Consider the following 23,756-nt stretch of genomic DNA (forward strand, 5'->3'; position numbering starts at 1 on the left):
AACCATTAATTTGAGATTCTTTGATAGAACATGTACGTAGTCACAGTGAGGGGAAGAATGTGTATTTGAGTGATTTGTTTAGCTTTCTCATCACTGCATCAAGTTGATTACCTAGGTCTAGCTAGATGATTTGATTTCTTTAAGTAGTTGTATTTCAGTTTATAATGCTTATAGGAAAACATAATTTTGGGTTAGAAAATGTGACTTCTGATAATTTAATACCAATGGTTAAAATACAGATTGCCTGAGAGTCACATATGATGTTACATAGGAAAATCTCTTATAAACGATGTTTTTCATTAACTCGGGAATTTATGGCAGAGTGTTTACTCTTCCTGGTTTAGAGTTTGCCTGGCATCATACAGATAGACTGATATACCCAGCCCTAGTCTCTGTTACAAATGAACTTAACAGCCTTTTGATGGCAATATTTCAAAGGGGTCAACATCCTGGAGCTGTGAGAGCCGGAGACACTCTGGAAGAGGGAATGTCCTCTGGTATGCCATGGATTTCACCAGATAAATTGTCCTGATACATAAAACAAATGCTTATTGTACAACCACACTCCACATAGCTTGACACGGAAGGAAACTTCCCAGGATAGAACGTTGTGGTGCCCATTTCCCAGGAACTCAGGTGACAAAGATATAAACATTAAAGATGGGATTAAGTGCAGAATGAATGGTGCAGGTAATTATTATATATAGATCAGTGGAGAATAGCCAGGTCAAGAGCTGATATGAGATGGAATTTGAATCAGACTCTGGGGTTGGATGGAATTTGTACAGGCAAGAACAGTGAGAGTATTTCTGGCAGTGGAGATGCTATAAACATCTGGGCTTTGAGTCAGATGTGTGGACAGAGAGAGGCTCCCTGCTTAGGGTAAAGAACTTGTGTTTGGGAATGAGAGGCAGCATGGTTGGCCTAACTTGTGTACTTCTTTGTTTAGCTAACCCAGTATGAAAGAAAAATGGAAACTCGTAGAAAGTGGGAACTTAATCTGATTACAGGAGGCCTGAAAGTCATTGTGTTTTTATGATAATTTTTTTTTAGTTCCGAAAGTTTAGAAAAAAAACTGTATTCCTGTGTATAAGAAATACTATAGATACGATGGAGTAAATTGGAATTGAGTGAATTTCAATGCTCAACCAGGCAACCAGGTGAAGCCAATGAAAAAGAAGCGCTTACTGAACACAGAAATAACCTAGTGGTGGCAGTGGTGGTGATGATGTGATTCCTAACTAAAGTTTTTTGAGGAGATTCATAGCAAGTGGGTACAGGGAAACATTTCATATTTTTTAAGCCTTTTAAACTTCCTTGATAGAGTTCCTCATAAAAAGCTATTTAAAAATTAAGTTGCTGCAGGACTAACATGTTATCTTTTTGTGGCTAGGCAGTCGACTTAGTGAAAGGAAACAAAGGGTAAGGATCTACAGAATTTCTCCGAAGGGAGGAAGATTCTTAGTGATCAATGTTAAGACAGATTTTATTTAGTATCTTTATATTATCTGAGGGTGAAATCTCCAGATTGTTGGGTAGCAGTGAGTTACTCTGGAGAAAGAGCTCTGGCTTTGTTATCAGCCTAACATGCATTCATATACTGTACCAGTTTAACCCTACTCTGATTTGGGCAAGCTCTTCCACGTTTCTAGGACTCTGTCGTTATCCACATGTGAGAAGAATACTCCTGACCTTGGAGTTACAAAGAAGTTGTGTTACTAATTCCCAGTGTGGTTTGGTATACAGCGGGTGTTTAACGAACATTAGGTTAGAGTATAGATCTGTTACAAGAGAAAAAGCTGGTAAGAAGCCGGTGGCTTTCAGTAGGGAAAATGTGAGAGAGACACAGATTGCCCATGAGAGAGAATCTGTGCTTGAAAAAAAGGCATCTGAAAGTTGGGAGATTCCTAAAGGCGTCAGCATGTGCTCTTGACCAAAAAGTCTTTGAACACAAAAAACAATACATTGTTTGACCTTTTTTCTTTTCTTATTTTTACATCCTTCCACTTTTATGTAAAAACTATACTGTGCATCTCCTGGAGTACTGTGTACAGTCCAGTCCATGCTCCAAAAGGAATGTGGTAGAGGAACTAGTCAAGATCAGGAAAGTTGACCAAGTCAGACAAAAGAATAGGACTCTTTAATGTGAAAAAAGCAAAGACTGAAAAAAGCACAACCCAAATTGATGAAATGATAAATGGCCTTAAGGAGGTAAACACTGACTTGTTCATCAGCCCCCAGACATTTTGACAAGGGGCACCATGAGTAGAATAAATGTTATATGGCTATGTTCAGGACATATGAGGAGTACAATATAAATGTATAAAAGGTAGTTTAGACAAGAAATTAGAGTGGACTTTAGGGATGAGAGCAACTTTGTGAAGAGCAGAGCCATAAGTGGCTAAAGAAGAAACTGGACTCTACCTTACCTTCAATACTTTTTTGAAAAAGATTTTTATTTATTTATTTTTAGAGGGAGGGGAAGAGAGGGAAGGAATTGTGGATGTGTGAGAAAAACATCAATTGGTTGCCTCTCACATGGCCCCAACTGGGGACCTGGCCCAAAACCCAGGCTTGTGCCCTGACTGGGAATCAAACCTGTGACCTTTGTTCATAGGCCAGCACTCAGTCCACTGAGTTACACCAGCCAGGGCTCACCTTTAATACTTGATGTGCTCTTGGCACATTCTGGAGTGGAGGCTCCTCTGGTGATTGGGCCCTTACCTACGTGGACAGGGTCTGACCCAGTGGGGCTCTTCCTGTACTGAGGAATATAAGATTCAGTCACAGGTGTTTACTTTCAAAACTGACATGCTACTTATAGAGAAAATATGTAGAGATAGGATTTTTATATTAGCAAGGACCTTTATTAAAGAATAAAAAGAGTAGCTACTTAAGATAAATGATTTCAGTCTTTTAGAAACCTGAGCTCAGAGTTTAAAAGTTTGATAAATGACTGTGGGTGACAGAAGGAAGGGAGTTCATTTAGTTTGTAAGTGCTCAACTGGCCAGGCGGCTCAGTTGGTTAGAGCATCATCCCACATACCAAAAAAGGTTGTGGGTTCCATCCCCAGTTGGGGCATGTGCAGGAGGCAACCCTTCTATCTCTCTCTCTCAACCCCACCCCCCCTTCTCCTCTCTCTCTAAAATCAGTAAACATCCTTGGGTGAGGATTGAAAATAAAAAAACAAAAACCACCAGAAACAAACCAGTTCAGAGAATACTGTGGGCAAACAATGATAGACATAGAAACTGATTTGTGGATTTTAAGTCATAAGATGTCAGCCTGAGATACTTTTACATCAAGCCAGATAGAAGGTGGGACAGGCTGGGTGTGAGGTGTCTGAATGAGTACTAAAGAAAATTCTAGAAAAATCTGTGGCTTATAGCATAACAGATTGGGACCATCTGAGCATCCCTTTTTCTTTTCACCTGGCAATGGACTGACCCACTTTCCCCACATCTGACACCATGTAATAGTTGGAGAATTGAGCCAAGTGGATAGTGAGAGCCACTTCTCTGGACTTTTGGACTGAACCAGCAGTGTGCTTCTGCCAGGGATGGGCAGTAGCTATCCTAGCACTGAGTGGATTCTCCTCTCCCAGCACCAACAACAGCAGCCGTCCTGCAGGTGACTCCTTTGGTGGTGGAGGCAGTGGACTCCAGGAGCAGATGTCATGCACCGGAATTACAGAAATTGGTACAAAAAGAAGCAGCTGGCTGCGTTGGTGTAGACAGCAGCTTGAAAGCCTCATCCAGCAGTTGGGAATGTTCTCACGTTTTGGGAACAAAATCTGTATCTTATCTGCAAGTCTTTGTTGACGTCTGTATGATAATCATTGCTTGAAATTAACTAAGGAATTCTAAATTTTTTTCTTTTTTTTGGTTTCTTGGTTGTGTTTTTTTTTGAGATGTGATTTTTTTGGGGTGTCTTGATTTCTGAATGGCTTAGACTTAGACCTCTAACACCTCAGTAATACTTAGCCTTTTTCAGTGGTTTGGGGTGGGGGAGCTTAGAAATTATTTACTAAGTACTACTCACCAATTCAGATGGAAAAGTGAAGCGATGTTTTCTGACCTTTTCTTGTCCTTACCTTTGGACTATGCTTGCATGTGTTCTCTCTCTCTCCCACCCAGGTCATTGTGTCTGTGTGAAGTCTGAGAGACATATGTGAGGGTGTTTGAGATTATTCATAGACTGGCATCTTTAATATGATAGCTGCATGGTATGATTTTAATTTAAGGGGAGAGCTGGTCAGAATTATGGAAGTTTTTGAAAATGTGAGGTTTCTAAATTCATTTTAAGTAAAGTAGGTAATCTGAGGTTGGCCAGGTGGGAGGTTTATATTCACAAATGAAAAGACTTTGTAGGAGGTGTAGCAAAATACCAGGGTAAGTTAGCTGCTTTTGACTGTGCTACAGGTGCGGATAAACCAGCAGCCACACAGTAGCTACCTACCTGAGCAAACTTTATAAACAAGGAAGTAATAGGGAAAAGCGTCTGGGCAGTCAGAGTAGTCCTTGCTCTATAGCAGAGGTCTTTACTGTTGATTTGATGTTTCTCAAAGATAATACGTGTTTATAGTTCCCCCTGAAAAACTCAAGCTGTAAACTGTGAACTATAAACTGTAAACTATAGTTCCATTTTTCTCTGTCCCTCAGCCACCCAATTTCCTGCCCATGGTCATCCAGTGTTTCCTATCCCTCTGGAGATAGTGTATGTATAATCAAGAAGTTACCTGTTCCTTTTTTCCTCATTTTTCCACAAGTGGTTAGCACACCACACATCGCTCTGCATCGTGCTTTTTTTCCACTTAGCCAAATATCTTAAGGGACCTTCCATTCCATACTTTGTAATGACCTCACTGATTGTTAGTTAATTTGGTTTCAGGCATTTACTCCAACGAACAGTATGTAATTAACTTTTTTGTACATAAAAGCAAAGGCACTACTTCAAGACACAAATTGACTAAGCTTGATTTTTCTGACTTCCCGGCCTACAGCAAGCCCCGCGGAAAAGGTCCAGCTCCCTCTAGACATTGGGAGAATGACCTGAGGGAAATCACAAGTTACAACTATTTCGAGAAAAGTCCCTAAAAATATATACAAACAACAGCAACCACAAAAAGCCACTGAAGCTTACAACATTTAACCCAGAGTCACCCTGAATGTGCCTAGAAGGCATCATTTACCCCGTAATTATTTATTGAGCACCAGTTGCATGCCAGGCCCGCCTGATGAGCCTCAGTGGTTACGAGAGTGGTGCATTATTGAAGCTCCTGCTAAAAAGCATATCCTCTTTAAGGAGACAGAGAGGGTTTTGCAATGCTATAACTGTTAGAGAAAATTCTATTCAGACAGCCAGAGGGATTTCAGTTTGGTTTGCTTTCCAGAAGTAATTTTCCTATGGCTTTGTAGGGCTGGCTCTTTATTTACTGTGTGTGTTTGTTTTGTTTTGTTTTGTTTTTATTGATTTTAGAGGGATAAAGGATGGAAGAGAGAGAGAAACAGCTATTTGTTGTTCCACTTATTTATGCACCCATTGGTTGCTTCTTGTATGTGCCCCAACTGGGGATTGAACTTGCACCCTTGGCGTATCAGGAGGACACTCTAACTAACTGAGCTACCTGGCCAGGGCTATTTGTTGTTTTTCTGATGTGACAGAATGCTTCTCCAACAACAGGTTTATTTCTTAAATAGATTAACATTTCTTGCATTTATCCTTCTGAAGTCATATTGTTGCTTTAAGTTCATTTAGCAAACCATTTTTACTTTTCAAAGATAATCATAGAGGAAAATTTCATTTTAGTGTTTTGAATGCCAGTCTTAAGATTGAATAGAATTTTGACTGGACTGTTCTCCTGGCAGAAATGAATAAAATGTTTCAGTGAAAACATAGGCATGGATTTATTGGTCCTTCCTGCACAGATGTCCTTACACTCAGTGGGAGGTCGGGGTAGAGTACGGATTAGGATTCTTGTAGTATGTTGTCCCATCTCAAGGGTTCCATAGAAACCACACCATTGGGCTTCTACTGGAACTTGTACAGGTCTCAGCTTCTGACCTGAAGCTCAGAAAAGGAAGAGGCCTGTCTTTATGGCTGTGGCTCTTTAAGCTTCATTACTGATACTTGCATCATATTCAAGCCTCCAGTTAGTATGACAGCCTTAACTTGCTTTTCAGGGCGTGTCTGGCTTTGTATCTGATTGCTCTGATGGTCTGTCCTTAGAAACACTATATATGCAAGGAAAGGCAAGAGGGTCAGTTCAGTGGTGTACTTGCCAGACAATGTGGGGTTGAAATTTAATTCCAGTTTGACTCCCTATAGATTGGACCTGTTGGCTCTACAGTGTCAGATTTCAAACTTTAAAATGAATTGGTCATGAGAAAGGTACCTGCTTGCCCCATCTGGTGGAAGCTCTATGCAGTGAGACCAGTGTCTGAGTCCCTATTCGTTGTTCATTCTGTCTAGTTTTGTTTACCCATAGATAATACGCTTAGTCCTGGTTTGCTCTCACATTTGCAGACTGATAGTCCCCAGGGCTCTTGTGTTTGTACAGACCTGTCATCACAACCATTAGCACAACACTCAAAGCACAGGTGTGTCTGTTGGTGGGTTGGTAGCACTATTTTTATGTACAGAGGTTAGCACTTTTACTATTATCATTGAAGATTCTCTAGCTTTCTCTAACAGAAAGAACACTAAGTGTGATAGCCCAGTTTCTACATCCTTAACCTGACCCACTTTTTCTGAAGATTATACTATGAAACCTGTGTTACAGGATAATACATATAAATTAACTGTTACGTTGCCAAGCCTATAAAATTATCTCCTTTGTACTGGGAAATGGAGTGTCATTTAGGGAAACCACTGAAAGTCAGCTGGGACAGGTTTGTTCAGATAAGTATGGTCGGTCATATATCCCAGAGTTGACAATTGAGAGCTTTTTTCACTTTCATGTGTTATGCACTGATGGTAGAAATTAAAACTTAAATATCAGAAGAGTATGTTTTTCTACCTTTAATCACAAGCAGAATCTTGTTTTTAAAGGCCTCACTTTGTGACTGCTGCCCTCATTCCAAGCCATGTGTCACATGTTTTGTATGATCTAGTAGTCATGGATACAATCATTTATGGACAGATATAGGCTCTACAGCTGCAAATATCTGTAAGAGTAGAAGATTTTAGGTGTTGCATTTCTTTAGCCCTCATAGTATCCCTGATTCTGAGTTGATTCACAGGTTGTCAATGTAGTGTAGGTTGTTGATGGGCAGCAATGCTTCCAGGTGCCCTGATTGCCTGGGATCCATGTGTAGCCGCCTGTACCGTGTGGTGAGAATAGGAGAGCACCTCCAGGTTTTCTGTCCTGAGCAAGCGGCATGGTGTGTGTGGTTCAGTGTGAAAGACTGGTGAATAGGAATGGAAATAACCTGTGACACAGTGATTTCATTTGGAGGATATTCTGATTTTGCTTGTTATGCTTGGCTTATTCCAAGAAAACATACTTTTAAGCTCCAGAGTTTGGGGTGGTCAGTAGCATGTTTTGAAAAAATGGCAGGCCTGTTTCCAAGTCCAATTAAAGCAAATAAATATTTGCATTGCATTCTGCTGGGGTGAGGTATTTGATACTTTCTGGCATAGGCAGTGTGGATCATACCTTTCTTTGTGTGTTTTCTGCTAGTGCCTGGATCAAAGTGGAACAGCTAAAGCCATATCATGCGCATAAGGAGGAAATGATAAAGATTAACAAGGGAAAACGATTCCAGCAAGCTGTCGATGCTGTGGAAGAATTCCTCAGGAGAGCCAAAGGGAAAGACCAGGTGAGAGACTCCGTGATTCTTGATTTATGCCAGTGTCAGACCAGTTGTTTTTGAATAGTAACTAACAGGTTAAATATCACCCAAACTCAGAACTATGAAATGCCAGTAGAGAGAGAGCTACTTCAGTTCTGAGGTATCAGTGTTTTGGTAATCAGCTTGAAACTCCATGCTTGCTGCTGACCTTTCTGGAATAGATTGTTGCTCTTAGGAAAGTCGCTTGGACTCAGGAGACGTATCTGAGTATAGCATAGGTCATTTCTCCTTTTATAGGTCAGAGATTAGGAGTACAGCCTCTGGAATATATCCATTGCCTGGGTGTAAATCCCACTTCTTAGCTTTGGGACTGTGGGCAACTGACTTTGACTTTTTTCTTTATCTCTTTTCCCAAATACCAGTGGAGATGACAGCAGAGCCTGCTTCATCGGGGTAGTTTTGCAGATAATGCATGTAAAGTGCCCATCATAGGTCATGGCTCATGTTAATGGTGGTGGCGATGGCAGCGGCTATTGTGGTGGTTATCATTATTATTATTAAACTTTCAGACATCATCCCACAATTCTGCTGATGACAAGAATCGGCGTAATTCCAGTGAGGAAAGAAGTAGGCCAAACTCAGGTGATGAGAAGCGCAAGCTTAGCCTGTCTGAAGGGAAGGTGAAGAAGAACATGGGAGAAGGAAAGAAGAGGGTGTCTTCAGGCTCTTCAGAGAGAGGCTCCAAGTCCCCTCTGAAAAGAGCCCAAGAGCAGAGTCCCCGGAAGCGGGGTCGGCCCCCAAAGGATGAGAAGGTTTGTTTTATCTCTGCAGCTTCTGGGATTAGTGATGTCCTTTTGTGTGCAGCAGAGTTGAGCTCTACAGTATGCTTCAGTGCACTGAGTGAACATAGAGTCCTATGCTAAGTGCTGTCCCAAAGAATCCTGTAGACCACGAGAAGGACACAGCCCATATGCACAGGAGTGAAATAAGAACACAGGAGAGCAAAGGATCATGCATTTGACTAAATGCTTGAGTCAGGAGAATGGTCCACCTGAGCAACACGCAAGGGCTGGCACTAGAATGGGCTGAGCAAGAAAGAAGGGAAGGCATCCCAAAGATGGAGGGCATAGCTCCTGTGGGCCTCGATGTCAGTGTGGATATTCTCAGTACAGGGAGAGGACAGGAGGGAGAGCAGAGAGGTAAAAGTAGGTTGACACTGGATTGTGGAGTGCGTTGGGGTCTACTTAAGCAGTGTTATATTGTCATGAAGACAGTAGGGTGCCATGAAGTGGTTTGAGCTGGTATTTAGGTGGCAAGATGCTCCAGGCTGTGTGTTAGTAATCATGAAAGGCAGAGAAGAAAGGCTCAAAGCCAATTAAAGACTAAACCCAGGTGTGTGTTCATAAGGAGCTATTCTAAGGGGGTGGTAGCAAATATTGAAAGAAACCGAGAGGCGCTTCAGAGGAAGAGTTTATAAGATTTGGCAACTGCTTATATTGGGGATGAATGGGAAAGGGAAAGAGAGATGATTCAAGTTTGTACCTGGGGAAATAATGATGACTTTCTTTTTTTATTTTATTTTATTTTATTTTATTTTATTTTTTTATTTTGGTTTTTCAATTAATGATGACTTTCTTAAAAGCAAAGGAGTCAGGCTCTGGCCGGGTACTAAGTTGGTTGGAGCACCATCCCCATACACTAAGGTCGTGGGTTCGATCCCTGGTCAGGGTTCATGCAGAAATCAGCCAGTGAATGCATGAATGGGTAGAACAACAAGTCGGTGTTTCTCTTCTTCTCTCTTTTCTCTCTAAAATCAATAAATAAAGTTAAAAAAAAGCAGAGGAGTCAGGGGAGGAGCTGGCTTATGCATCAAGAGAACCAGTTCTCTTCTGAGTGTGATGCCTTTGGGGTGATGCCTAGACCACCAGGGAGGCTTGGAGTACCGGAACAGAAATGTAAATGTGGGAAGCAAATATGTAGGAAGAACATTGGATCCATGACACTGGGTGGGTTTTGTGTTTGGGAAAGTAAAGAAGGGAGAAGAGTGAAGGGAAGGAGTCTGCTTTGCAGTTAGAGTACCCATAGTTCAGGGTGAGGAGTCAGAAAAGTCAGCAAAATGAAATAAAGTGGAAATAACATAGCCCTATCCTTCTTGTAAAGATTTTTGTGAAATATTAGATCCCAAAGGAGGAGAATTTGAGATGTAGTGGGTAGTCTCTCTAACACAGGAAATTGTGAGAGCAGGATCAAGGGGGAAGAAGCCAGATGGCTGGCAGAAGCAGTTGGGTGATGAGGCTGTGATGAAATGCTAGGCATAAGATGGAGATTGCAAATTCAGACACCGACAAGACCAAATAGATCATGGAAGTGAGTAGAGCCAAAGAAGAAATGGCTCAAGCATGAGGTTCCATAGCTCTGTCCTGCCTCTGGCTGAGAGCATTAGGTTGGCAGTGGTTGGTTGCCTGGGAAGGTCATGCTATGTCCTTGGAGTTCCAGCTAACTTTTGCCAGGTTTTTCTCAAGAGAAGCTGGAAATACAGATTTTTATGAGAAATACTCCAATTTTAAATGTCAGTAGCTCACTCAAAATTTTGAAACCTATTCCAAAGGAACATCTCTGGGCTAGATTCCGCCTGTGGGCTGCCGCTGTGTGACCTCTGTGTTAAGAGAAGGCCCTTCATGCTGTCAAAGGACTTAGGATGAGAGTTTCTGTAGTGGTGGGGACAGCCTCGGCTGACCATGAGCATAGGGAACTGCCTGCCAAAGACAGACAGGGTTTAAAAAACTGCCTGCTACAGTGTATGGAAAACTTTTCAGGAGGCGTGATCTCATTTAATCCAGTTGACTTTATTTCCAGGTTTTATACAATTCTCCAAATTGTCTGGGGTCTTAAAGCATTAGTCTTGCCAACTCCTCTGCTGACCCTGGAGAGAAATTACTTCTTTCTGGATAAAGGAAATTATAAAGGAGGGGTTAGCGAAGGGCCTTGAGTTTGAATCTGTGACTTACTATAGCTGTATGACCTTGACCAATTACCTTTGGCTTAGTTTCCTTGTGTGTTCATTGGGGATAACAAAGATACCTACCTCTTAGGTTTGTTGTGAGAATTAAATGAGTAGCACGAGCAAAACACCTACGACAGTGCCTGCATTGCATTACGTATGTGATGAATGTCGTACCTTTAATATACTGTATTTCGGCAGTAGCCTGTTGTGCAGTGAAAGCAGTGTTTTGGTACAGCTCCAGAGGCCGCTGTCAGGCTTACTGTGAGGAACTCCTCACAAGCTCCCAATAAAAAGCAGTTTACCTTTGGTCTGAATTATTAACTGGGGAGGGCAGAGTTTGTAACATTCCTACTGCTATTCTCAGAGCCAGGTCTCCATCCAGGAGCTCTACCTGTTGTTGACCTTTAGGAGGTTTCTTTCTACAAGGTCTCTGTGCTTGACCTGGCCTCTAATGAAGGCTTTGTTAGAAGAGGAAAGAGCTTGGCAAGTGGTGCTAGGGAGACAACAGTTGCAGTTCAGACCATTGATCTTAATTAAGCGCCTTCAGGGATGTAGGGAATCTGTGCTTGGGTTTGGAATTTTGGTGCATCTTATGATTTGATATATCCTGTGGTCTAAAAAGAGTATATGTGTTGCTATAGTAATTGTCATTTGGCTGGTGAGCTCCTCACTGAAACAGAGAGCAGTAGCCTAGGTTAATAACTGGGCAAAGCCCCTGACAATTGCCGTTCTTCTCCTGTCCTACGAGGACTATCAGAAAAGGCTGACCTTGATGGTACAGGTGTCAATTACATGCAGGCAGGCAGAGGCTGGGTTTGTGTCTAGACACTTGTCCAAGTCCTGAGCTGAGAACTACAACTGTGAGCACAAAGCACCCTGTGAGAGTAGAACTGCTTGTTTGTGGCTCTCCTAAAATCCAGACTAGAGTAGAGAGTACTGATTTGGGAATCAAGGCCTTTGGTTAGTGCTAGATGGAGAGCTATGTTCTCTGCCTTACTCTCGTTCTGTCATTTTTGTCTTAGGCAATCACTAAAGCCGTGCGGCCCCTAGTAACAGGTAACTGTTTACATTTAAGTTCAATACAATTTAAAATTTAGTTTCTCAGTCACACTAGCCACATATCTGGTGCTCCTCAGTAGACTTGTGGCAGAAAATTCTTTTTGGCAGTACTGCACTAGGCCTCTTTTCCCCAAATCTCTTTATTCACCAAATGTTTATTGAGCATCTCTACCACAGTCCAGATGTCTAGAGATAAAGTAGCATGAAAGATAGACAAGGCTCTTGTCATATTCATTTTTTCAATAAATATTGAACACCAACTATGTGTCAGGAATGGTTCCCAGTGTGGGATATAAAGTAAACAAAAGTGGCAAAGCTTTTATATCCATAGAACTTACTTATAATAACATAGACCCTGAAGTCAAATTCCCTGGGTTTTATATTTTATCTACCGCACTCATTATTAGCTTTGTGACCTTAGGCAAGGTTACTTAAGCTCAGGGACTTCTGGCAATGATGGAGGCATAGGTAGACACACTTCTCCCCCTCACACAATCATAAGAAGGATTACACCTACCCCAAAACAAAAAACAACCAGAACTGCCAGAAAATTGAACTGTATGGAAGTCCGACAACCAAAGATTTAAAGAACTATTCATCCAGACGGGTAGGCAGTGAAGAGACAAGGGAGCGAGGGTGGGGAGGATGCAGTGTCGTGGAGATGAGGCGGCGGTAACAGGGTAAAGGCTGTGGCCAGGGGAACAAGCAGTCCCACATTTACTTGTGGTGGATAAAAGCTGGGAGGAACACCTGGGGTGCGATACCAGCCCCAAGCTAGACTGTGCAGCTCAAGGTTCCAGTGCCAGGAAAATAAAGCCTCATAGCTTCTAGTTGTGAAAACCAGTGGGAGTTGGGGCGGCAGAAGAAACTGCCCTGTCTCTCAGGAGAGTCCGTTTAGAGGCCCCCGACAGTTGTAGAACTTACACAAACCCACCCACTCTGGGAACCATCACCAGGGCAACAGCTAGAGGGGCTCCAGTTGTATATGGAAAGTGGGTGAAGTGACTGAAAATGAGACGAATGCCAAGCAAGCAGCATTGTCCCCTTTCTGTCTCCCCACCACCACATATTGCGCCACAAAGCGGTGAATCAGATAGCGTGCACTGATGAATACCTAAGGCTCCTTCCCTTACAATGTAACAGGTACAACAGCTCTACCTAATACACAGAAGCAAACACAGGGAGACTGTCAAATTGAGAAGACAAAGAAGTATGGCCCAAATGAAAGAATAGATCAAAACTCCAGAGAAAGAACTAAGCAAAAAGGAGATAGCCAGCCTATCAGATGCAGAGTTCAAGGAGGCTCAGAAAAATGATTGAGAGAATAAACATATAAGGGAAGAAATGAAGGCTACACTAAGTGAAATAAAGAAAAATTCACAGGGAACCAATAGTGAAGGGAAGGGAGCTAGCTGGAATTCAAATCAATGATTTGGAACATAAGGAAGAAATAAACAGTCAACCAGTACAGAATAAAGAAACAAGAACTGAAAAAAAAAGGAGAGAATAAGAAGACTCTGTGACGTCTCCAAAAGTGGCAGCATCTGAATATAGGCATGCCAGAAAGAGAAGAGGAAGAGGAAGAAATTGAAAACTTACTTGAAAAAAGTCATGAAAGAAAACTTTCCTAATTTGGTGAAGGAAATAGATATACAAGTCCAAGAAGCAGAGAGTCCCAAACAAGCTAGACCCAAAGAGGACCACACCAAGGCCCAAATGGCTAAAGATAAAGAGAGAATCTTAAAAGCAGCAAGAGAAAAAAGAATTATCTACAAAGGAGTTCCCATAAGAACTATCAGCTGATTTCTCAAGAAACTGCAGGCAAGAAGGGACTGGCAAGAAGTATTCAGTGATGAAAAGCAAGGGCCTACAACCAAGACTACTCTATCGAGCAAAGCTATCATTTAGAATGTAAGGGCAGATAAAGTGCTTCCCAGACAAGGTAAAGCTGAAGGAGTTCATCACCACCAAACCCTTATTATATGAAATGTTAAAGGGACACATTTAAGAAAAAGATGATGATCAGCCCTGGCTGGTGTGGCTCAGTGGATTGAGCACTGGCCTGCTAAGCAGAATGTCTCCAGTTCAATTCCCAGCCAGGGCACATGCCTGGGTTATAGACCAGGCCCCCAGTTGGGAGCGCTCCAGAGGCAACCACACATTGATGTTTCTCTCCCACCCTCCCCCTCTCTAAAAATGAATGAATAAAATCTTTAAAGAAAAAAAGAAGCTCAAACCTATGAATGGTAAAATGACAGCAAACACAATTATCAACAAATGAATCTAAAAAACAGACTAAGCAAACAAGTAGAACAGGAACAGAATCATAAATATGGAGACCGTATGTAGGGTTATCAGTGGGGAGGGGTAAAGGGGACAATAGAGGGAAAGGTGCAGGGATTAAGAAGCTTAATTGATCCTGGCTGATGTGGCTTTGTGAATTGAATGCGTGCCTGCAAACCGAAAGTTCACCAGTTCAATTCCCCATTGGGGTATATGCCTATGTTGCAGGCCAGGTCCTCACATGTACCCCTACTTGGGGGCATGTGAGAGGCAACCAATTGATGAATCTCACACATTGCTGTTCTCCCTCCCTCTCTACTTCCCTTCCCCTCTCTCTCAAAATAAATAGATAAAATCTTATTTTAAGAAAGCATAATTGGTAGGTACAGAATAGATGGGGATTTTAAGAATAGTAAAGGAAATGGAGAAGCCAAAGAACTTAACCCATGGACATGAACTTAAGGTGGGGGGAGATTGCTGGAGGGAAGGGGCATACTGGGCAGAGGGGGAGAAAGGGGGGGTGGAAATTGGGACAACTGTAATAGCATAATCAATAAAAGACACTTTAAAAAAAGGTTACTTAAAAAACTGAGACTCTGTCTCAGTTTTCTCTATAAAATGGAGATGATAATAGTTCCATTCATGAGGTTGTGACAGTTATGTGAGAGTATACATATAAAATAGCATGCTATTGTCTGGCTCATGCTAAGCTTTGTAAAAGCACTTGCTGTCATTATAGTCATCGTCAGCCTCACATTCCAGTGGGGTAAGATAGAGCTCAGGGAAAGCGCTCTAATAAGGTGACACCTCAACAGAGACCTAAAGTGAGCATATGAACCAAGTAGGTAACTGTTGGAAGAGGATTCCCAGCAGTGCAAAGGCACTGAGGCAGTTGCGTGTTTGGTGTTTTGGGGGAATAAGGGTGTAGGGCCAATGGGGTGTGGTGTGCTGGAGAATGGTGAGGGAAGAAAGAATAGGACATGAGGTTGGATATTAGCGTGAGTGGGGGTTGCAGCACATGTAGGGCCCCATAGGCCACAATAACAAAGCTTATAGCTTGACTGGGTGAGATAAGAAGCCAGTGGCATGTTTCACTCTGGCTGCTGTGGACATACTAGACTGTAGGGGTAGGGGTCCAGAGCAGAAGCAACGAGATTCCTTTTGCTATGGTCCAAGTAACAGGCAGTGGTGGCCTGAGCCTTGGATGTTAGTAGTGGGGGTGCTCAGAAAAGAGGTCGCAGATTCCCATTTGTAAAGCCAATGGATTAGAGGAAAGGGTAAGATAGAATCAAGAAGGACTCCAAGGACCATGGCCTGGTGGAATGGAGTTGCTGTTTTCTGAGATTGGAAAGCCTGTGGAAGGAGCTGTGCGGGTAGGGAAATCAAGTGGGTCTGTTGAGATTCCCATTAGATATCCAAGTAGAAATGTTGGGAGGTCCACTGTGGCTGGAAGATAGCTGATGGAGAAAGGAAGCAGGAGGTAAAGTCTGTAGTGGAGGGGCGAGATCAGACAGTTATAAAGCTGGAACACTGCCTCTTTGCTCAGGACAGTGGGCCAGACCCTCAACAAAGAGGAGGCGGCTTCATTTCACTGGTTCTCTCTTTGTATCAATCTGGAGAGAGCAGAGCTCTTGGCTCCAGACCACCCTGAGTTCTAATTCTGGCTCTGTCATTTAGTATGTGAAAAATGTTGGGCAGTTTTCCTCATGGGCACCATGTGGCTTTCTTAGTTTTTCTTGAGATCTGATGGATTCCTTCTGAAGCAAGTACTGTTTTCTTCATGTTTATTGTTCACCATAAGGAATTTTTCTCTGACCTGCTGACAACACTGCAGACTATAGTTGGGCTTTCCTTCATTACACACAAGAACACATTTTGTTATTTCAAGAACAGAGAAGAAAGACTCACTCTGTGTTGATGAAAATTTGCCCTTTTCTCCTGATGGACAGTCATCAGAACCATAGCTGGAGATTTGGGCTTAAGTGACGCTGAGACCATGGAGCTGGTTCGGGATTTAGTTTGGGTAGAATATGACTACAGGAAGCAGAGCAGTGAAGAGGCGCTCCCCAGTTCGGAGCAGGAAGACATCGGCTTCTGAGGTCCCCACAGTGTCCTGACAATAATGCCTTTCCCTTTGTAGGATCTCACCATTCCTGAGTCTAGTACTGTGAAGGGGATGATGGCCGGACCCATGGCCGCATTTAAATGGCAGCCAACTGTGAGTGAGGTAAGGAGCACTCCTGTGGGCCAGCCAGGACAAGCTGGCCTCGGAGCTGGTTTCTGGCCTAACTGATGAGCTTTTCCCTCATTTTCATGTGTATTAGGGGGTTTTTAAATTGCCACACAGTACAGAGGAGTATGAGGTAAAAAGTGCAAATCTTCACTCTCGGGGGTGCTCACTGTTAGGTTTGATGTAACTTACTCCAGCCCCTTCGTTACACCCATTTAACCATCATTTACTGATTATATATATACCCATGTGTAGTTTGTGTTATTGGGACTAAGGTTATTTTTCACAAAAGTGGGATCGTCTGCAGATTTTTTCACTTGATGCTTTATAAACACCTTTCATTGTCTGTACATGCAACTTGGATGTTTAATACCCATAAATTAGTCCATCCTTGATATAGATGCCCACTTTCCGTATTACTGGGCCTAATAGTGAAAAGCCCTTGAAAGTCCTGCAATTGTTGCCACTTTATTTCTATTAATATAAATCCTCAGTGGGACAAAACATTAAAGGGTCTAGCACCAGACACAACTAGGCCAAAACCCTAAAATTGGAAGAGAGTCCTCAAAATTGATTTGGCTTTGTCAGCTGTTATCCAACATGCTGGACTTTAATAATACTAGTATGTCTGTCCTGGCTGGGTAGGTCAGTTGGTTAGAGTGTCATCCAATATGCCAAGGTTGCAGGTTTGATCCCCAGTCAGGGCACATAGGAGAATCAACCAATGAGCGCATAAATAAGTGGAGCAACAAATCAATGTTGTTTTCTCTCTCTCCCTCCCATTCTCTCTCTCTCTCTCTAAAATTAATAAATAAGAAATAAAAATTCTAGTGTGCCTTTTAAAGATTTTCCCACACTATTTTTGGAATAATTTGTATACCAACCTGGCAGAAATATATACCTGAAGCCAGTTTTTCTTTAACTGGAATAGAAGTAGTTTATAAAAGATTTAGACCAACAATAGGAAAAGAGTTTCCAGGCAGTTACAAAATTACGACCAGCTCTCAGGGGTGTTTCATCCAGAGAAGAGCAGTTACCAGACAGAAGCAAGTAACCTTTGGTGGAAGATGACTTGTTTTATTTAATAATTTTCTTGTTTCAGCCTGTTAAAGATGCAGACCCTCATTTCCATCACTTCCTGCTCAGCCAAACTGAGAAGGTGAGTTGTTCTTTGAAGTTCTTGATCCTTGGTCAGGGGCTGGTGTAAAGGACAGTGTTGCTCCATTAGACCCTCACGTTACTCGTCTGAAAAGTTAGGCTGTGCCTGTGCCACTGCCCAGAGCAGCTAGTTAAAAAGTCACATAGAGACCCATTTGTGAATCAGGTGTTGTTAAGATTAAAAATACCTCCTCCCGCCAAAAAGAAAAAGAAAAAAAAAAGATTTTAAAATGCATCAGCTGTGTGCTTGAGATGTTTATGGCTGCCTTCAGAGGCTAGGGCAGAAACCAAACCTCATGAGGTGTCTGCCACCTGTGAGGTAGCCAGTGCTACTCAGTGGGCAGTCTCTGTAGCCCTCTAGGTGTGGAGAGAAAGTTTCCTGAAGTGACTACAAGGACATGGGTTAGGCTGAGCCTTGATAAGATCTGCTAGGTTGGTCAGAGCTGGGTTCCAAGCCAGTTACACTGACTAGCTGCTCTGTAATTCTGGGCACATGACTTAACACCTCTGATTCTTAATGTCACTGTCAACAAAAGGACCTTGCAGAGTTGCTTGGTGAATTGAATGAGGTAATGTGTGTTAACTTTCTGTGTCATCTGGAATGTTCAATAAAATTGAACACCAAATAAGATTTCATTGTAACATCCCACATTAGGCCTAACTTTTTATGTAAATTAAAATGAAGACTGGTTAAGTGTTCATTTTAATAAGTGGTTTTTTTCCTCCTTTTCTTAGCCAGCTGTCTGTTACCAGGCAATCACAAAGAAGTTGAAAATATGTGAAGAGGTATGAGGGTTCCACACCTCCCCGTTTTTAATCTTCCCCTGGGGCCTTGCCATGGGCAGATTGACCTGATGATTTGTGCTTCCTTTCCCTAGGAGACTGGGTCCACCTCCATCCAGGCAGCAGACAGCACCGCTGTGAATGGCAGCATCACACCCACAGACAAAAAGTAGGACCCTGAACAAAAGGCTTCGTGGTGCTCTGGGTCCACTGCAGGGTGGGGGGTGACCTCAAGGGGGCTCTTTAAGGGTTAAGCCACAGCCATTGCTGGAACTGAATGTAAAGAAAGGAGGAAAGTTGTAATCCTCCCTGATGACAATTTGCCTAGGAGTAAATCAACTTGCAGGAGACAGTTATCCTTAAATGTATGTTGGGGTTGGCTTCCTGGGTCACTGGTGAGTCTGCAAGCAGGAAACACTCGGTTCTGTGGTTCTCAGACTTTTCCTGGGCCTCAGAATCACCTGGAAGGCTGCTCACAAAGCACTGATTGTTAGGCCCACCCCTGGGGTTTTCTCAGTAGGTCTTAGGTGAAGCCTGAAAATTTGTATTTTGGACAAGTTCCTGGGTATACTGTTGCTGCTAGTCAGGAGACTGCACTTTGAGAACCCCAAGCTTAGTAGAACTGGGATGAAAACCCTGAATTTGACTGTGGGGGATGAGAGATAAAGATATTTAGAATAAAGCTTATCTTCCTGCCCTCCCTGGCTTTCCCTGCTGTCACCTCCCAGTCTTTGTATTCCTGCCCACTACTCTGTGTCCAACTCAGGCAGGTGGGAGAGCCTTGACTGTGGTCCCCAAATCTTAGCTTGCACCCACACTCACCCTGCTGTTACTCTGTTGGCCAGTTGTGTTTCCAGGGTCGTGATGATGCAAAAGGTTCTTTGCTGAGAAGGAGCATTCTTCTGAGCAAGCTAGCCAAGTCTGAATTTCCTGTGTCTTCCAAAAGCTTTTTTCTCATACTAAAAAACAAGACATCTTTTACTTCATTCCTAATTTTTCTACTATCAAAATCACTGATTCTACCAGTTACTTGGGGTGAACTTCCCTTTGTAGACTGGAAGAGGTAGAGGCAAGTTATGTGCTAATAAAAAGGAAGATGGGTCCTGGCTGGGTAGCTCAGTTGGTTGGAGCATCATTCCAGGCACCAAAAGGTTGCAGGTTCGATCCCTGGTCAGGGCACATACCTAGATTGTGGGTTCAATCCCCAGTTGAGCATGTAGAGGAGGCAACTGAGTGATGTTTCTTACATCGATATCTGTGTCTTCTTCCCTCCCCTCCCTCTCTCTCTTCCAGCCTCCCTCTCTCTCCCTCCACATCACTCCTCCCTCCCTCTCTCTCTCTTAAAATCAGTAAACATGGCCTCCGGTGAGGATTAAAAAGGGAGCATTTGATATGGGTGTCACCCATTCATTTGATGAGGATTATGTTGGTTTTAATTTTAAAAAACCAACCAAACAAAAAAACCTAGGACCAGTTAAGGACAGAGTCCAAGTGCTTTCACTCAAGGTCCATATTGCCTGAATTGTCAAATACTTTTTTAATCTGAGTGTGAAGCCAACTACAAAGCTGACCAGCTGTATTGTTCTCAGTCCACTTAATCCACCTTCTCCATCCTATCTCAAGGGCACCATGAAGGACTGTCAGTTGCCATTTTAAAAATCCAGAAGCTTCAGATCTACTGTATGTCGTAGAACACCAAGAAACAAAGAGAATTACAGTAGTCCTCATGATTTGGAATCACAGGGAAAACTTGCACTACCCAGATAGCTGTGAATGACAAAAGATCGTGTTTTTAAGCTTTGGCTTGAAACTTAGTGGACAAGGGTGCCATTTGGTGAGGAAGCTGGTCGATTACTTTTTTGACATTCAATTCAAATAACTTAGAGCAGGCAGGGACAGAGAGAGTGAGAGAAGTGTGAATTCCATCAGGGACTAGGGGAAACTAGGTACAAGAACTAGTTTGCAGAAGTGGCTGCAGATGTGACTCCCCAGAGACGGAAAATACTGAGAGTATCACACAGGTCAAAGTGGAGAAGCTGCAGAGGATGTCTAGAGCTGAGAGAAAGCCCAAGGTGAAAACTAGAACATGATGTAGGAAGAAGTGAAGAACGATGCATTGTTTAGCCAAGTCACATGCCAGGAGGGATATTAAAGAAGTATAGGAACAACAAAAAAAAGATGTTTGGACAAGCTAAAATCATCTGTAAAAGCAGTAGTAGCTAATAGTCCCCAAGTTCTCATGGTTGCAGGAAAGAGTAGGCTGTAGGAAGTGAGTAAACAGCATTAAGAAGGATTATAATGGGCCTGTAGTTAGAAGGGCATGGAGGGGACCAGAGAAGGGGATAAGCCAGCAGACAGCAGTAATGGGGAAAGGTGCAGGAGAAAGCAAGCATGGGAGGAACTCACGCACTGGGGAAGGTTGGCTCCAATGCTCAGGTGAAGCTTTGAAGAAAAGGACAAGGCTTGTCTCTGCTAACAAGAAGAATGCAAAGGTAGTGTAGGTTTGGAGCCTTAAGACAGAGGGGAAGACTGGAACTCTGACTCCTGCCATTGAGGAAAGTGTCTGCCTCTGACACATCACTTCATGGATCATGATGTGCTTTTTTAAGTGGTATCTGAAGGCCTAGCGCTTGAAACTCTTGCAAAGCCGGAAACAAATATCTGCTTTCTAATCATGGAATTATAAGCTCAGACCCTCCGTCAAAGCAGCAAGGAAACTACTTGGAACACTTGCCCTAAATCATGTGTCATACTTCTTTTTGTGGCAATAAAGAGTTTAGAAATGCCCATTTAAATTTAAGGACACTTTTAAGCAATGGCATGATAAGAAAAGGCACAATCTGTATGCACCACATCTGGCTCCACGTTCATGGTGTCGGAACACTACTGAGCAGTGTTTCTGGTGGTCTGAGGTTCCACTCCAGGTTTATAAGGAAGCAGAGTCTGTGCCGCGTTCAGGACACCTTACCCTGTATTTCCATTCCACCCCAAACTTAATCATTCTTTCTCTTTTTCAGGATAGGATTTTTGGGCCTGGGCCTCATGGGAAGTGGCATTGTCTCCAACTTGCTAAAAATGGGTCACACGGTGACTGTCTGGAACCGGACTGCAGAGAAAGTAAGCATTAATGAGTGGTGTTTATCAGGCTCCTTGACCCATGGAGTTAGGGTAACTAAGGACGGGAATGTCTTTCTGATGTCTTCACTCAGCATTCTGTACATGAGAGAGTAGGTGGAGATGTAGATAAATAAGCTTAGAGTATTAGTATAAAAACTAAACTTTTAAAAATACCCAGGTGCAGTAGCCCTGGCTTGGTGGCTCAGCTGATTGAAGTATCATCCCATACACCAAAAAGTTGCAGGTTCAATTCCCAATCAGGGCACATGTCCCAGTCAGGACACATACAGGAGGCAACCAGTCGATGTTTCTCTCTTGCTCTGTGTATGTCTGTTTATCTTTCTCCCTCTGTCCCTCTCTCCTTTCCTCTCTAAAATGAATTAAAAAACATATCCTTAGGTGAGGATTTAAAAAAAAAAAAAAAAAACCCAGAGGTATAAAACTAAGTGAAAATTCCCCTCTCCCTGCCATTACCTGAGCTAACTCATGTTAGATTTTTGCATCCTTTTTTCCATGCCCACGGAAATACAGGTGTGTGTATATTATGAACTCATTAACATGGAATGCCTATAGATAGATCTGCTTCCTCCTTTTCAATGGCTGTACTGTATTCAGTCATTGGGATTGTGTTAACAGAGCTGTGCAGCAGTGTACTGCAGTGAGATGTTCTGTATCTGCGTTGTCCGGCGCAGTAGCTACCAGCTACGTGTGGCTCTTGAACACTTGAATCAAATCTAGTACAACTAAAGGATTGAATTTTTAGTTTTACTTCATTTAAATTTAAACAGTCCATTCTGGCTAGTGGCTACCATAGGGGATAGAACAGATTTAGAAGTTCTTAACCTAAGGTGGCAGCCCAAAGCTGCATGCCCTGACTTGAAATTCCAGAGCTGTGAATGTGCACCTTTTATAACAGAGGCCCTGACACCTATCAAGTTGTCGTCCAAGAAAGGTGAAGACCTGTGGGCTGAGTACCAGAAAAGTAAACACTACTTGTCAGGAACAAAGGAAAGACTGAGAAAGAACTGGCTTCTGGAGGAACAAAGTATAGCTGAACATGTATTTGTGAGATGACTGAGTGCATGTGCTGTTATGTGCAGAGGTGAAAGCTGAAATAAGGTGTGATTGCTGAAGGAGTTGGCAGAGCTGATGGATTTGAATTAACAAAAATGTTCTAGGCGAAGTAAAAAACTCATTTTGCTGTAACAGAGGCCCCATCGGTGGGACAGTTTGTGATTCAAGGCTAGGAAAACCAAGAAATCTAGAGATGTACAGTGGCAGAACAGGAAACCTAGAAGGTTTGCTTATGAATACATTCCCCTTTGATAGAAGTGCCTCTGGTCTTCTTGTTTTCTTGATTAGATAACCAAAACATAAACAAGGTCATTCTTTCCTGATTAATTCACAGGAAGGCTATAGAGCAGCGGTTCTCAACCTGCTGGTTGCAACCCCTTTAGGGGTCGAACGACCTTTTCATAGGGGTCACCTAACACCATTGGAAAACACATATATAATTACATATTGTTTTTGTGATTAATCCCTATGCTTTAGTTATGGTTGGGGGTCACCACAACATGAGGAACTGTATTAAAGCGTCATGGCATTAGGAAGGTTGAGAACCACTGTTATAGAGCAAAGCAGGTAGAACTTGGGTTTGGAATAGGGCAAACCTATTCCAAGTCACACTCTACTGTGACTAATCTCATATTTTCCATCTTGTCTCAAGGGCACCATGAAGGACTGTCAGTCAGTTGCCATTTTAAAAATCCAGAAGCTTCAGATCTACTGCATGTCGTAGAACACCAAGAAACAAAGAGAATTACAGTAGTCCTCGTGATTTGGAATCACAGGGAAAACTTGCACTACCCAGATAGCTGTGAATGACAAAAGATCGTGTTTTTAAGCTTTGGCTTGAAACTTAGTGGACAAGGGTGCCATTTGGTGAGGAAGCTGGTCGATTACTTTTTTGACATTCAATTCAAATAACTTAGAGCAGGCAGAGACAGAGAGAGTGAGAGAAGTGTGAATTCCATCAGGGACTAGGGGAAACTAGGTACAAGAACTAGTTTGCAGAAGTGGCTGCAGATGTGACTCCCCAGAGACGGAAAATACTGAGAGTATCACACAGGTCAAAGTGGAGAAGCTGCAGAGGATGTCTAGAGCTGAGAGAAAGCCCAAGGTGAAAACTAGAACATGATGTAGGAAGAAGTGAAGAACGATGCATTGTTTAGCCAAGTCACATGCCAGGAGGGATATTAAAGAAGTATAGAAAACTGGTTAGAAGTTTGAGGAAATACCAATCTCTCTTCCTACTGCATAATAAACTAT

The 23,756-nt window shown here is 42.6% G+C and overlaps 1 protein-coding gene across 5 annotated transcripts in view; it reads left to right on the plus strand.

Annotated features, from left to right (window-relative positions):
• The window catches only part of GLYR1 (glyoxylate reductase 1 homolog), a 35,823-nt gene that overhangs the window by 2,560 nt on the left and 9,507 nt on the right, over positions 1-23,756 (plus strand). For 3 of the 5 annotated variants that reach the window (XM_090277068.1, XM_090277070.1, XM_090277071.1), the window contains exons 4-10: positions 7,683-7,821; positions 8,364-8,606; positions 16,281-16,367; positions 17,473-17,529; positions 18,264-18,314; positions 18,407-18,480; positions 21,329-21,428. In XM_090277068.1, the coding sequence (XP_090133194.1) occupies positions 7,683-7,821; positions 8,364-8,606; positions 16,281-16,367; positions 17,473-17,529; positions 18,264-18,314; positions 18,407-18,480; positions 21,329-21,428 (751 nt within the window). The remainder of the gene's footprint in view (positions 1-7,682; positions 7,822-8,363; positions 8,607-16,280; positions 16,368-17,472; positions 17,530-18,263; positions 18,315-18,406; positions 18,481-21,328; positions 21,429-23,756) is intronic. The other 2 variants (XM_090277072.1, XM_090277073.1) reach the window with 1 other exon arrangement.

Source organism: Furipterus horrens, unplaced genomic scaffold (assembly GCF_987537825.1).
Source record: "Furipterus horrens unplaced genomic scaffold, mFurHor1.1.pri manual_scaffold_5, whole genome shotgun sequence".
Classification (NCBI taxonomy): Eukaryota; Metazoa; Chordata; class Mammalia; order Chiroptera; family Furipteridae; genus Furipterus; species Furipterus horrens.